We start from the raw sequence: 14001 nt of genomic DNA, 5'->3' as shown, positions 1-14001 counted from the left end.
TAGAGATGTTGAGAATTGTATGATACCTTATCGACTGTATGGGGTTCAACCACACAGGAGAATGTCACTGGTCTGTTGTTTCTTTCCTTTGGTAGTGAGTTTCCATAATCAGTGAACTTTGACACTTAAAGAACTCAACCTTGTCATCCTTCAAGAAGTTTTCTGTTCCAAAAGCAGTTTGAAAAACCCTAGAGTATTTTGATTGAAAGAAAAGCTATTTTTTTTTAACTTTTCGCCTAGTGTGGTACATATTCACCATCCAATTTTTTAACAAATGGCGTATCATCCGAAGTACGCATATTTACACTTCCTACATAATCCTAGAGATTGAGTGAAAGAGCAGCTCTGTTGCACTTCGCCTCTATACACAGTTAGTTGATTTATTTTCCATTCTTTTTTTTATGAACAAAGGCTGTATTATTATTATTGATTTGCCAGCATGAAAGAAAGGCATCATAGTTTGTATTTTGATATTTCTGGATTAATCTTGAATATCCACAATAAATCCAGTGGGGCAAATTCAGTTTCACAGAAACGCCATATTCGACACAATGTAAATAATATATTTATTCTTCCTTTAAGTTACAAACCTGAATACATATCAAGAGTAACACATTAAAGCAAAAAATCACTGGCTTTAATTAAATGCAAAATGGTTGCAAAACTATAGGTATCTAATCAAAAACCTCATACATAATAGACCAATCACAATGAACTAACCTAATCTAAAATATATGCAAATAAAAAGTTAATGTGAGCAAATTTTTAATAAAAATTACATTTTATTATCTTACAGAGCATTTAATACCGTCTTAACCACAGAAACATAGTACACACAAGCAAACGAATTACAATAGAAATGATCAACGGCAGTCTGCATTACTACAATATTGGGTTGTGCATAAGTCGATAATGTTAGAATGGTAAGGCAGACAGTTGGTAATTATCGCTATAATTATGTAAATGTTTCAAAAAGGTAAAAAGGTACAAAAGGGTGAAGCGAATACTTTTGGTTTTGATTTCTTCATATTAGCACTGAAAGAAGAAGATTATTACAATCCGTAGGAGACTACGTTACCTTAACAAAGAATGGTAGATTTTTAATCTTTCCAATCCTTTTTAATGTCGAAACTCCACTCCCACTTTAGATGTTCGTGCTTATCGTCGTCGGTAAATAGGGAGTGTACCGTGTAGTTACCTCTGGTCATCATACCCGATGGAGCATCTTCTGGTGGTGTTGTGTATGATTGCATCTCACTCTTTGGAGCATACGATCCGACCATATGCGTCATCTTATCAACTATTGATGAAAAATCAATTAATTTCTAACATAATTATTATCCTCATAAGTAAAATGAAGGAACATAAAACTAAAATCTAGTTCGCTTAGTCACAGATGATAAAATCTAACTGGGCTAGAAATTCATATTTAGGAAGGAAGTTTTATTAAAAGAAGGCCAGAGACTATACTTATCAGCGTAGCGGATACCTCAGGAAACTTGCCACAAGGAAGGGGGGGGGGAGGGGTTTGTCAATTTTCAATATCATCCCTGCAAGAATCACACAAAATTTTATAGGGTCGCAAGCATGGTTTCAAAAGAAGAAAATTTACCTGGTTCTAAAAAGGTCCACAGGAGGGCACAAAAGAGAAAATTAAAGGGGTACGGATTACATTACCCGATCAATCTCACCTGGAAGACCCAACTTGTATGTTTTCTGTACATACTTCAACCCGTGAACGATCTCTCTTTGTACGATAAACTCGATCCGAATTCGGTACGAAATACCCTCCTTAATAGCAAAGGTCTCTTTCTTCAGCTTGGAAATGTCGCCAGTTAAATCGAGAGAAACCTCCGGTCGATCGGCGACGACCAGAACCAATTTTTTCACTATCACCTTTCGAGGATCATCAGGTTCTACAAGTCCGTGAAAATAATCAATTAACCGTGGTTAGGGGAGGAACATACCAACAATCACGGTCCCCGACTCCGCCTGACCTAGAAGGGCTTGTTTGTATTTTCGCAAGCTCTCGTCCTCTTGGTCGGTTGCTAAGATTTCCTCGATTGTTTTTTCAGGTGGTGGTTTGTAGGTACTGTCCGTTTCGTGGTCGAAATCCTCCTGAGGCGTAGGTCCATCACCAGACATTTTACTAAACAATGAAAAAGGTGCGATAGTTTAAGGAAGGTTAGTAAAGGGCGCAGATAGAAAACCCTTTGATTCATTTTTAAAAAAAGGGGCGGAAAGCATGGATTTTCCGCTGAACAAGGATCAAGTACCGGTTTGAAAAAAGGCGGAAGTTGTAAAATATTGGAAAAATGGGCCATTGGCCTCTGTTGTTTTATTACTAAATGCAATATTGATAATTTCGTTACTCACCCGAGTGATAATAAACGTTAAAATAAAAATTATTGCTATTCTATTTTACAAAAATAATTATCGACAAGGGTGTAATCGCCTTATCGGTACACGAATAAAAACGAATGAGTTCCGAACATACACGAATTTGGGAGCGGCTAAATTTAAAACCCAATATATTTCTCCTTGACATTCCTATGATTTTTGTTTGGATTACATTGGCCGAAAAATTTGAACAAAAAATAATACTAGATGCCTTCAGTGCTTATTTTCTTTCGTTCAAATAATTAAAAAAAATCTAATTATGTGATAACTTCTTTGCATCGACGCAGTGGCGTAGCATGTGACCAACACCCTTATTCTATTGTCTATAACAAAGGCGGCGTTAAAACACATCCACTGTACAGTCTCGACCTTTGACCCTGCGACTTTCATGTGTTTGGATCCTCTAAGCAGACTATCGATTCGCAATAAACGACGAAGTGTGTGACTGATGGGTGCACTAGTAACCGGGTTTCATTGGCGATTTGAATGCCCTTTATACTTCTGCTCTGGCCGCTGTTGCTGAAATAATATCGACATTATTTATTGTCTCAAGCGCATCTATTATTTCACTCATTTGATACTGTGGATGGACGAGGGCCACTCACCGCGTTTCTGTGTACGTTGGAAACCAGTAGCTTACAACCGCGTTCCAATTCCTATATATAGAACCATCGCTTTAAATGATTTGGGTAGGTTCTCGCTGTGTGAAACTGAAGTTTTGCATCTGGAGCGCGGGCCTATGCAATTTGAAAGTATGAAAACAGGAAACTATATTCTGGGGTGGTTGTGGTACGGTAACTACAATGCTTATTAGTCCGTAAGCGTCGCTATACCACTATCAATTTTTTTTGGTTAACCAATCAAAAACCAGCTCCAATTTTCATATTTGAAGTAAAAACATGCCTAAAATTTCACAATAAATCGAAATATTTCAAAATCTCAGTAATGCAAAGGACTTCCTTCTAATGTACTTAAATAACCTTATCAAATGTAATTCGCATTCAGTCGCTGCTGCTTTAAAGTACTCGAAAGTTGTGGGTCCTAACCTAAAACTACAAACTATGCCAAAAATACCGAAACATATACCAGAAGCTCAAAAGCAAAGGAGATTAATTAAGGAAAAGTTTTCGAGGTATGTACCCGGACGAATTACTCTGCAAGTGCTCGGCACCGGAGCTAAGGGTGCTCCGCGTAGCTTGTATGTTTTCTCCGATCAATCTCGGTAAGCAACACCTCTTGTGTTCGTAAAGGTGGTTACTTGTACGGTTTCAGTTACTTGTTCAACTGCGGGGAGGGTACTCAGAGGCTGGCTCACGAGCATAAGATGAAGCTTTCAAAATTAGAACATATTTTCGTCACTCAAAGCACTTGGAGCAATATCGGCGGGTTACCAGGAACTGCATTGACGATTCAGGATGTAGGTGTACCCCAAATTACGTTGCATGGTCCGGACGGTCTGGTAAGTTTGGGCATTATCCGGCTTTGTCTAACGAGTTTGGTGTAGGACGAGATATTTTTGGCTACACGTAGATTTGTGATTTTACGCGATTTAAAAGTTGAACTTGCCAATTGCGACAGAGCTAACGTATTTGAAGACAATGTGATGCAAGTGCGATATGTTCCGATTAAGAAATCCAAAACAGAATCAACAAGTGAAAGTGAAACAGTGTTTCAACGAACTGCATCGTTGGTAAGTATCTTATACAGCAGAGGTCTGGTATCAACATTCGTTAATAGGACAGTACTAATGGAAACCGGAAAATGGGAAGACGTTCCAGATCTTGTAGTCCAAATAAAATGAGGGACGATATTGATGATTGTATAGATTATTATGCACATGAACGTAAGACGCCTTCTTTTTTTCATAAAAAACATTGGCGGTCGACCTCAGGTATCCTATTCCGTGTATCCTATTTTCCTTTAATTTCACAGTAGTGTGAAGTTGGCAATAACTATTTAGTTACAACTTACTAAACTATATTGAGAGACACAATTTACATAATATGCCATTTAATTATGTGTATTTGTATTTAAATTTTTTTTACTTTAAAATTTTAAATGATTTCATCCAATTTCACAATTCAAAATTCTAAATTATTATTGCGGCGTAGCAATGACCATCTTAATTTTTTTCAAATGGAGCATGTTTTCTCCCCTCTGGTTTGTCTAAACGCTACATGTGAGAACAAAGAGAAGAGAAAATTGCTGAAAAAAAATAAGGCATTTTTATATTTTAAGATTGTTGTGATTGTTTTGAAAATTGTTTCTAGAACCCTGATTGGATGGTATCAATGGAATTAACCAATCACGTTTCTTGACACCAGCATCAGGATTAAACCTGAATCAAATATGTTTTTTCACTACTAGCGTCTGATGACATGATTATTAACCTTTTTTCCACTTGTAAAGTAGGCTTTCTCGGCATTTGTTCAAAGTGGTTAATAATTTTTTATTATTAACTAGTAGTCAATAATGAGAACTGTCACGCTGTCACTTTTAGAAAACACAACCCGAAATTTCGCTCAATGAACGTTTAGACAAGTTCTCTAAAACGAATAATTGCCACCATTCGCAATTTCCAGAGAAATTACATACCTAAAATTATCACATTTTGAAAAAATTCGAACGAAATTACTCTTTGCAAATATCGCAATGACAGAACAAAATACGGCCTGTTTGACTTGTACTTCCACGTACTTGATTGACATGTTAAATTAAGAAACAAACAATTCTGTCCAACCGTTAACTCTCTTATCAATATAATATGTTAATTTAGAGGATTTCAAGTGCTAGTAGTGAAAAAAATAGTATATATACCACGGTAGAGAAGTCTATTATTGCCTTCGCACCTTACACCCCTCGGCGCAAGCGCCTCGAGATGTAATCTTGGTGCTCAGGCAATAATAGTGGACTTCTCTACCTTGATATATAATGTACTATTTTCTATTTCGGTGTCACAATGATGATTTTGTACAAAACGAAAACAGTTGTACAAAGACAGTGATTATAGTCGTTTTTTTGGTAACTCATCTTTTAAGTTGGCCGTTACTAGTTAGTACAAGTAGGTACTTCGTTGGGTACTTCCATGTTTGAACTTCAAAATGTCAGTCTTACTACGCTGCCAACCTAAAACTTAACGGCATAAAAAGTGTTCCCAACATAAAACATGTTAGTTCTAATGTTCCCTATAGTTTCTGATAATGATTTTTTTAATTAAATTAAAGCACCGAAATAGAAAAAATAGTATGAAAACGCGTGTTAGAATGCTTTATTGTAATACTCCTATCTTGCGGTCACTCGTGGCTACGCTTCGCGTCGCCACTCGTGCCACAAGATAGTCGTGTTACAATAGGTCGCATTGTAACACTTGTCTTTCAATATACTATTGTGCAACCTGCCCTTGGTCTGGAATTACTTTATCTTTAAACATTTTTCTTACAGGGGGGGGGACTAACATTTTTTTTGTAAAATTGGAAAATGCATACCCAAACATGTAGGAAAATTCGCTCATTCGACTACAATTCTACAACTCTAATTTTTGATGCTATGAGGTTTCATGACCCAGTCTTCAGCAGTAAATAGATAAATCAATCCTGGAATTTTCTTAAAATGCCAGTAGATCCTTTAAAATCCTTTTCTATAAATTGTTTTAGGATCTTGAGATTTCCATAGCCTTTTTTATATTCCTTTTAGATACCCTTAGGATCCTCATCATCTTTTTAGACCGTTCTTGGGATCTGCTAAAAAAAATTATTATCAAAAAATGAAACAACTGTTGTAAGTGGGTTCTGTACAACTGTTGTCATATTGGTATAAGGCGTTGAGCGTCAGAAGTATTTGGGGACTATGAATTTAAAATGTGGAATTAAGTTAGTGAAAGTTTCGTTCTTTAAATGTTTGAAATATTTAATTTTTAATACCATTTGAGGATTTTTAAGAGTTTATTAGATTTTAGTGCTATCCCCCCCCCATGTTTTGCAAAAATTAGTGTACTTAATATAAAAGTTGTTCAGCCCAAGCACAATGGCTTCCACTTGAAAATTCTAAATGGGACACCCTGTATTTTATTCGATTTTTACATTCAACTTTAAATTCCAAAACATATTGTAACGGAAACGCTCCAGACATGACGTCGCCTTTGGCGCTCTGGAATTTTCTACGCGCGCGATAGTGGGATTTGTATAGGAATATTCGAGACTATCCGGTAATTACGCGAGTGTTCTGGACTTACATTGCTTGCGTGTATAAATGGTTGCGGACCGAACATCGCAGGAGTTTTACTATCGAACTACATCGAGTACGGACGAAACATTGAGCGCGAAAATCTGATATAAATTGCGAAGTGTGTAATATAAATGGTCAATATAAATTGTACAGTTTTTGTAGTGTTTTGTTTAATAAATATTGATATAAATCGAACCCGAATTTATAAATCACGTTACAATATCTATAGATTTAGGTATAATATTTTTTACCCTTTTCAATATAAAGGCTGTTGAATTTTGAAAAGAACTATATGAAATAAAGATTGCTTAATTTATATCCTCAGTCTGGACACAGACCTGAAAAGCGCATAATAATTACAACAATTGTAGTTGGCCATGAAAAACAAATAATTATATCATTGCTGTCAAACGTCACATTATGCTTTTAATCAAATATTTTTTTATTGAACTAACAATACGATCTAGCAGCCTCATCAGAGTTAGTCATCTGTTATCCATGTCCACACAAGTGAGCAAAAACATGAAATTCACTGTTGAAGAAAGTGAGGATAGACTCAACTGACTTCTATGCCATTTCATTTTACAGTTTTTCACTGTGGTCTTTATTTGGGTTCAAATTTTTTTGTTCAGCTTGGAATCTGTAATAAATGTAAATGTGCTTCAATTGTTTTTTTGCAATCAAAACATGTAACTTCAATAAAACCTTCCTTCTGTTACACTTTCAATTTATCAACGTGTTTCGGAACTTTAGCTCTAAAAAAACCAAATTTCTACAGCTTCATTGACAGGATTTTCGATTTGGGGAATTTCTGTTTTGAATTTCTCTTCTTTTCCAACTATTGTTTTAGGGAAAATGCCGAACATTCAATTCCGTTCTTTTCCTTCTAATAATTCGGAGAGTTTTTCCATTCCAAACGACTCCACTTTATGAATATGACTCATCAAAATATCACAGTCAGACAGCCAAAAATAATTTATTTTATTTATTTATTTTTATTTATTATATAATCCAATAATCTGGACATATTTGCATTGGTGTCATTTCAAAATCCTTTTGTTGAAGTGTTTGAAGAGAATCCTGAAAGAAACTTCAAATTTTAGTTATTTAGGCCAGGAAGTTGGCAACACTTTGGAAAAAGGATCGCCCAAATTCTATCCTGCCTCACTTTGTTTCAAAATCTGCTTCAATCACTACCCTTTGTTTGACAGATATGAATTTTTTAATTTGTGTTGGCAATTCCTTTCCAACAACAACAGGACTGTCCAAATCTATTCCTGCTTGTATTGGTATATGTCCATATTATCCTGCTTCAAATTCTAGGTCCATTTGAAAGGTATGGATTTTCGAAAATTTCCTTTCTCAGCAACACCTTAGCAGTCGAATACTCTAAACCCTAGCCTGCTTGAGTTGCTATATTTCAATGCCATCCTGCCTGATTACCGCTAATTCTGGATGATGTTCACTTAGTAGAGAGAAATAATATAATGTTTCAGCAAGATGGTGCACCACCTCATAACTCGTGAATATAATTACAGAACTGCCCATTTTTAAATTGTTTTGATGATATCTGTTAAATGTTTTATTTTTTGCCAGGTTTTCCTTTAATATAATAAAATAAAAATGTGACTGTGATATTGTCAACATTGAACTATGATGATTGCGATAATTAATATAGTACAAGGTTGGTTTTTTCACCTGTCTCTGATCTGTAGTAAAAATAATATGCTTACTGTACATAAAATGAGCAAATAATTACCTATTGCTGACTTCACATGTTTCCTTCCTGTACCTATCTGCCCGCATTTAATAAAATCATGTCGGGAACTTCATTTAAAAAAAAATTGTAGAGTCTAGACGAAAAATAGAAAACAGCGAAGGTCACGCGTCTCGCTTACTGAGCCTCCGAGACAGCAAAGAGCAAGGAAACGTAATGTGCTACGTTTGTAAGCTACAGCCACGACCGGGAGCTTTAAGCTTGGACAAGTGCGTCAAAGTGGGAGTTCCTAGTGGACCTTTGCTAGGTAAACTGAAGAACGGCGAAGATATCGTGCTGGCGTCGGGTGTCACTGTTCGATCCAAGGACGTTTGCGAACCCGACGATCCTGGACCCGTCTTTCTTGGTAGGTGTTGAGTTATTTGTCGGTTGTACAACTTGGTCTTTAGTGGTGGATTGTCCGACGGAGGAATACTTGGAGGGGTTTCTGCAGGAGAAAGAGTTCGAGAAATATCAGCACACATCCACTGATGATAATTTAGTGGCTTACTTAGTAGTCCATTTCACCCCCTCCAATATTATTAACCACCCCAAGTAATTGTAACTTCTGCAGCTATATGTGAGGGTATTATTGATGATTTTAGGTATCGTGAGTGGATCAGTAAATTCTCTCCGAGTACACAGCATTTAGTTTTAAACGAGACTAACACTTGCATGGGCAGCGAGTCTGTTCATAGGGTGCAGTACAAGTTAAATCTACTGCATGACGCTGTTTTTCCATTGTTAAGTGATCGAGGATCAAAATATGATTTAAATGTAAGGTGAATAGGGAGGGGAAGTCGGTTATTAGTTTTGACATTTTTCAGCGATGCCAACCGGAAATTAGTAAACGATTAAAGACTGACGAGAATGGGAAGTTGGAATGCAATTGCACTGAAATTCAAACAAACAATACAGTAACATCCCAAGATGTGTTAATACAAGCAAATACTTTTTGTAACTTCCATTTACGACCGAAAAAAGGTTTAGACAGGTATGTATAATGTACTTTAGATGTTGGGCGTGGTATACAGTTGTGAGTTGTTAGAGAATTCCCAATTCGTAACCTGTTTGGGAGGAGGCAAGAAGACAGATTTCAAAAAAATCTTTATTAACATCAAACAAAACCGTGTATATCTTAAAACTGTTTTTCCAGTTTTTGGCGATTTTCTCGAATTTTTGCTATAGGAATAATATTTTTTTATTTTTGTTTATTAAAATATGTCTTCCCGAAAATTTTGCTACCCCGCGCACCTCTGTACGATGAAAAAAAAAATAGATTTTTCATGCTATGTTTCCTCCAAATTTGAAACCCCTACGACTTTTTTTTCGCAAAAATGAATAAAAAACGGAAAAAACAGTTTTTCCGGATTTTCTAAGAAAATTGGGGGTTATGTGAAAATAGTGCAGATACAAAAGTTGCTCATTTTTTTAATCTATAACTTTATTGAACATTTTCATCCAAAGTTAATAGTTTTGCCACAATTTGCAAAACGTGGTGTTTTTTTTCCACCCCTTTCAATCCCCGGGATTTCACCCGCGGAAAAATGCAGCTGTTTTAATTATTTTTTCCCAATTTCTATTCATTTCACCTGCCTGAGAAACCTGGTTTCACTCGGTAACTAATTTTTTTTGAAAATACATAAATTATTTTAGAGCCTGGACTATGAAGGATTATATTTGTTTTGAAAAATATTATTAGAAGTGCTAAATCGGCATGATTTTTCAAGATATTACGTTTATATAAATCTTCACTAATTTTTGCTTGCAGATCAAGCGAGTTGCTACTAAAACCTGCAGAGTATATCGATGAGACAATGGCCGAGGTGGATTTCGCGAACGTCCTAAACAACCTAAAAACGCAAATCGGCGCAGTAAAAGATACGAAGGCTCGCGCCTATCCCAATTTCGTCTTTTTGGGAACCGGCTCCTGCATCCCGAACAAAACTCGAAATACTAGCGGCATTTTGTTTCGAACAAAGTAAACCGGTGGCGCCCGACCGACATGTTTAATCGCTCGCTAAATTTTAGCTCGGGAAATATTCTTTTGGATTGCGGCGAGGGTACCTTCGGGCAGTTGGTGCGATTTTTCGGACCCGACAAGTCCGACGAAGTTTTGGCAAATATTAAAGCGATCTTTGTGTCGCATCTACACGCCGATCATCACATTGGACTCATCGGTGTGCTCCAAGGCAGAAGGAGGGCACTGAATAGATTACAAAAATTTTCGACGCCTGCCGTACATCTTTTAGCGCCAAAACAAATTTTGACGTGGCTAAACTTCTACGATAGATACTTCGAGGATATATCTCAAGAATTTAATCTTATCTCGAATGACTGTTTGGTAATGAGAGAATTTTGGAGAAAATTGTGGTTAATTTCAACTTTTAGTTACACAACGAGCACACACTGTTTGAAGGGACCGACGTGCACTTGAGAACCTCCTTGGGAATGAGCGACATTAGTACCGCTTACGTAAGGCATTGTCCGAATGCTTTCGGAGTAGCTTTCACTTCACGTACTGGCTACAAGATCTGCTACTCTGGTGACACAATGCCTTCAGAGAATTTAATTAACTTAGGTAACTGGGGAAGTAAAGTCACTAAATATACAAAGTACCGCAATCCATTGGGCTCGTGTGTTAGAGAGAGAACGCATGATTTTTGCCCAAAAATGGCGGATGATTGCGGTACTTTATACTTTATGGGGAAGCATGCAAGGGCGACATATATATTTTCTTCGGCATGTAAGAAAGCCCCACTATTCATATTCTATTAATTGTACTTATTACTGCGTCACAGAGCCAGTTTGCTCCTTCTGCAGACTTTAAATTAGTCATCTGCGCATATCCCGCTGACGCCTTCTTACGTGCTGGTACCTGTAATAGCTTTGAAGATAAAACATAGGAACAAGACAGAATTAAAATTATCTTCAGCTGTGAGAATTTCCGTTTGGAAAATTCGCAATCATATAGCAATTATTTGTAAAAAACCGATCTGAAGGGTAGATTCGAGTTCATTCAAATGATTCTACATAGATCATTGGCTTTCAGCCTTTGATTTTTGAATTGATTTCGAGATATTATGTAAATATTATCAGTAAGGTAAGGTAACACAAATTAATTGTCTTCCACCGTTTTACCAATAGCCGCTTTATGTATAATTTTATTAGCACGTATATACAAATTAGGTGCACAACTTTGATTAGTCAACTGCGCGACTGACAAATCTTTTCGTACCTCGATCATACGGCTTTCGGTTCAAACTTTTCTTTCAAAAGTGGCGTACACAACTAGCAATATTCGCCTTGAAAGCTTGGCAAAGAATTTCGATTCAGAAGTGCAGCGCTCAACCTCCATAGGTTCCCCTCGAAAATTCTAGTACGAATCCCGGTCTCCCATCAGATTTTTACTTAAGTACTCGTCGAATCCCAAATACAAAACGGACCCACCGCAACACAAGCGTTTTGTTTTTGTATACATACGAAGGTATAACGAAAAGTACCTCTCATTCTTTGTCGTGATGGTTTTTAGAACTGGCAACACTGTAACGTTTCGGATTTTATCGGCTTGAACGCTTGTTTCTTATCTTAACACGCTTTATATTTTCTAAAATATTAGTTGTGTTCTCATTTATTATGAAGCGGTACATATATAAAATTTCCTATACAGGGAAATTTGTAAATGTAACAAAAAATCTTTAAACCCTAAAGCGACCACCTGTTACAAAGGCCACTGAAATCTGTAAATTCCTTAACTTGGTAGTCTCAAATACAAAAGTGCTGCATGTTCCTTTTGAACACAACAACGCCTTTAGAGTCAGAGGTACAAAACTGGAAGAAGAGGCGCAGGAGACAAAAACCTGCTAATAATGGCTTAACGTGGTTGGAATTGTAAAATATTAATTTGCCCTCGTCTTCTAAATGAGAGGAGCTTTCGGACGGAACAAAAATAATGGAACTATCTTGACGGGAACGGTTGGAAACGGCTTTATTTACAGTAGCGGCGGCTGAAACACAACTCTAGAAATTAAATCGCGCTACGGTTGCGCCTCCTCACCTCGCACACCCACCGAGCTTTCAAAGATCTTAAAAAAAACATTGGTATTGCATTTGAAAAACAAAAGTTTCATCGATTTCAGAAGTGGTACCGTAAGTTTCAATATGCGATCGGATAGATCGTAATGTCACATATAAAATTATATTTGCCAATTCTCTGCAAATAAAAGAGATACTGACTGTATATGGTGCGCTTTGTCCTATGGTTTTTATATTCAAAGTCCTTTCCATAAAACTTAATGTTGCAAAACATTGGAAAGGGTCTTCTACTTTTTCATGCCATATAAGGTTAGCACGCTCAAATTGACTTGTAGGCATGCGTTGCGATTTGCTTATCCACGAGGCGACAATGGAGGATGAATTGGAAAAGGAAGCTGTGATAAAGATGCACTCTACGACATCTCAGGCGATTGAGGTTGGTCGGAATATGAACGCGAAATACATCCTATTGACGCATTTCAGTCAACGCTATGCAAAGTTACCGAGATTTAACGAAAATTTCTCGGATAACGTCGGAATTGCTTTTGATAATATGGCGGTAATGGACGTTCGGCTGTTGGTTCACGTGAACGTAATTTCATTTTACAGATTCGTTTAGATGAGCTACCACTGCTACATCTGTTTTATCCGGCTTTACGCTTAATGTTTGCCGAGCACTATGAGGAGCTCGAAACGAAGTCGTTCAAGAGACAGATGAGACAGGAACGGGAGGAATCGCTGGATAGGGCGTTGTCGAGTGCAAAATTACAAAACCAGAAATCGACAGATAGCGTATCACCAACGAATGATGTGAACGCGAATACTTCTGAGGTGCTAATGGAAGTTGTAAGTTTAAATGAGCCTTTGCAACCGAAAGAGAAAGGAAAATGCGAAATTTTAGGATCCCAACCAAAGGTAAAATCTAAACCTACAACTAGTAAGCCCTCTGCAACTTCATCATGTAAATCCCCCGCCAAACTCGGCGCAAAATCCCGTTCGATTTCCCCCCCACCTATTCCCAAGCTCCCGAAAATCAACAACTCCGCTTCTATTAATCCAAAATCTCAGCATACATCTCGCCTCAAGCATTCCGCAGATTGCGTTAAACAAGCAAAAGTAGGGCGGTCTAAAACGGAAGAGCATGGTAAAAGCAACTTGGCCAATAAAAAGAAACCAAAAACTAGAAGTCTCACGGTAGCAGTGACAAAAGTAGTTTTTCCAACCACTTATGAAGTTAACTTTAAACAGAAGGGCAACAAATGAACGCAGTTTTTATATAATTGTTATTACATATTTAGGAACTTTGAAAGAATTGTAAAAATGTTGTAATTAATGAATAAAATACTTAGGGAATGAATTTGTGTAGTACAAGAGCTTATTTCATGGTATGTTTGGTCGAGAAATGAAACACAACTGTTATATTTGGGACATTTATGTACACCTTCCATCTACATTTGGCCTATGTTATAAACAACCCTGCAATTGCCCTATAAATTTTTCTCCTTTTAAAGTAATTTTTTATCAAATTCAATTGGTGACTCAATTTAGAAGAGTGGTGCAAGTGCAGGTGCCAGTGGCGTATTTAC

The 14001-nt window shown here is 36.9% G+C and overlaps 2 protein-coding genes across 4 annotated transcripts; one reads left to right on the top strand and one right to left on the bottom strand.

The window, feature by feature from the left end:
• Positions 1-748: 748 nt before the first annotated feature.
• On the bottom strand, positions 749-3147 carry LOC116179812 (rho GDP-dissociation inhibitor 2). Of its 2 annotated transcripts, XM_031499664.1 has the most exons (7): positions 3006-3147; positions 2377-2919; positions 1968-2149; positions 1692-1916; positions 1613-1618; positions 1079-1300; positions 749-1035 (listed from the first exon to the last, which is right to left on the bottom strand). In XM_031499664.1, the coding sequence occupies exons 3-6, from the start codon at positions 2143-2145 to the stop codon at positions 1101-1103; spliced, it is 609 nt and encodes a 202-aa protein (XP_031355524.1). In that variant the 5' UTR covers positions 2146-2149; positions 2377-2919; positions 3006-3147; the 3' UTR covers positions 749-1035; positions 1079-1100. The 2 variants fall into 2 exon arrangements, with proteins under 2 accessions (XP_031355524.1, XP_031355526.1); XM_031499666.1 differs by lacking the exons at positions 1613-1618; positions 3006-3147 and having other exon boundaries at positions 2377-2494.
• Positions 3148-3223: 76 nt separating this feature from the next.
• Positions 3224-13772, top strand: LOC116179810 (ribonuclease Z, mitochondrial). 2 transcript variants are annotated; one of them, XM_031499662.1, is made up of 14 exons: positions 3224-3622; positions 3673-3859; positions 3905-4090; positions 4138-4243; positions 8475-8747; positions 8791-8935; positions 8986-9157; positions 9208-9374; positions 10152-10361; positions 10412-10724; positions 10772-10961; positions 12751-12974; positions 13025-13261; positions 13317-13772. In XM_031499662.1, exons 1-14 carry the CDS (start codon positions 3366-3368, stop codon positions 13332-13334), a joined length of 2685 nt encoding a protein of 894 aa, XP_031355522.1. In that variant the 5' UTR covers positions 3224-3365; the 3' UTR covers positions 13335-13772. The 2 variants fall into 2 exon arrangements, with proteins under 2 accessions (XP_031355522.1, XP_031355521.1); XM_031499661.1 differs by having other exon boundaries at positions 4138-4291.
• Positions 13773-14001: the final 229 nt, after the last annotated feature.

The sequence above is a fragment of the Photinus pyralis genome, unplaced genomic scaffold, assembly GCF_008802855.1.
Source record: "Photinus pyralis isolate 1611_PpyrPB1 unplaced genomic scaffold, Ppyr1.3 Ppyr1.4_LG8, whole genome shotgun sequence".
Lineage (NCBI taxonomy): Eukaryota > Metazoa > Arthropoda > Insecta > Coleoptera > Lampyridae > Photinus > Photinus pyralis.
The sequence above is the reverse complement of the archived record's forward strand: the minus strand, read 5'-3'. Positions and strand labels throughout refer to the sequence as shown.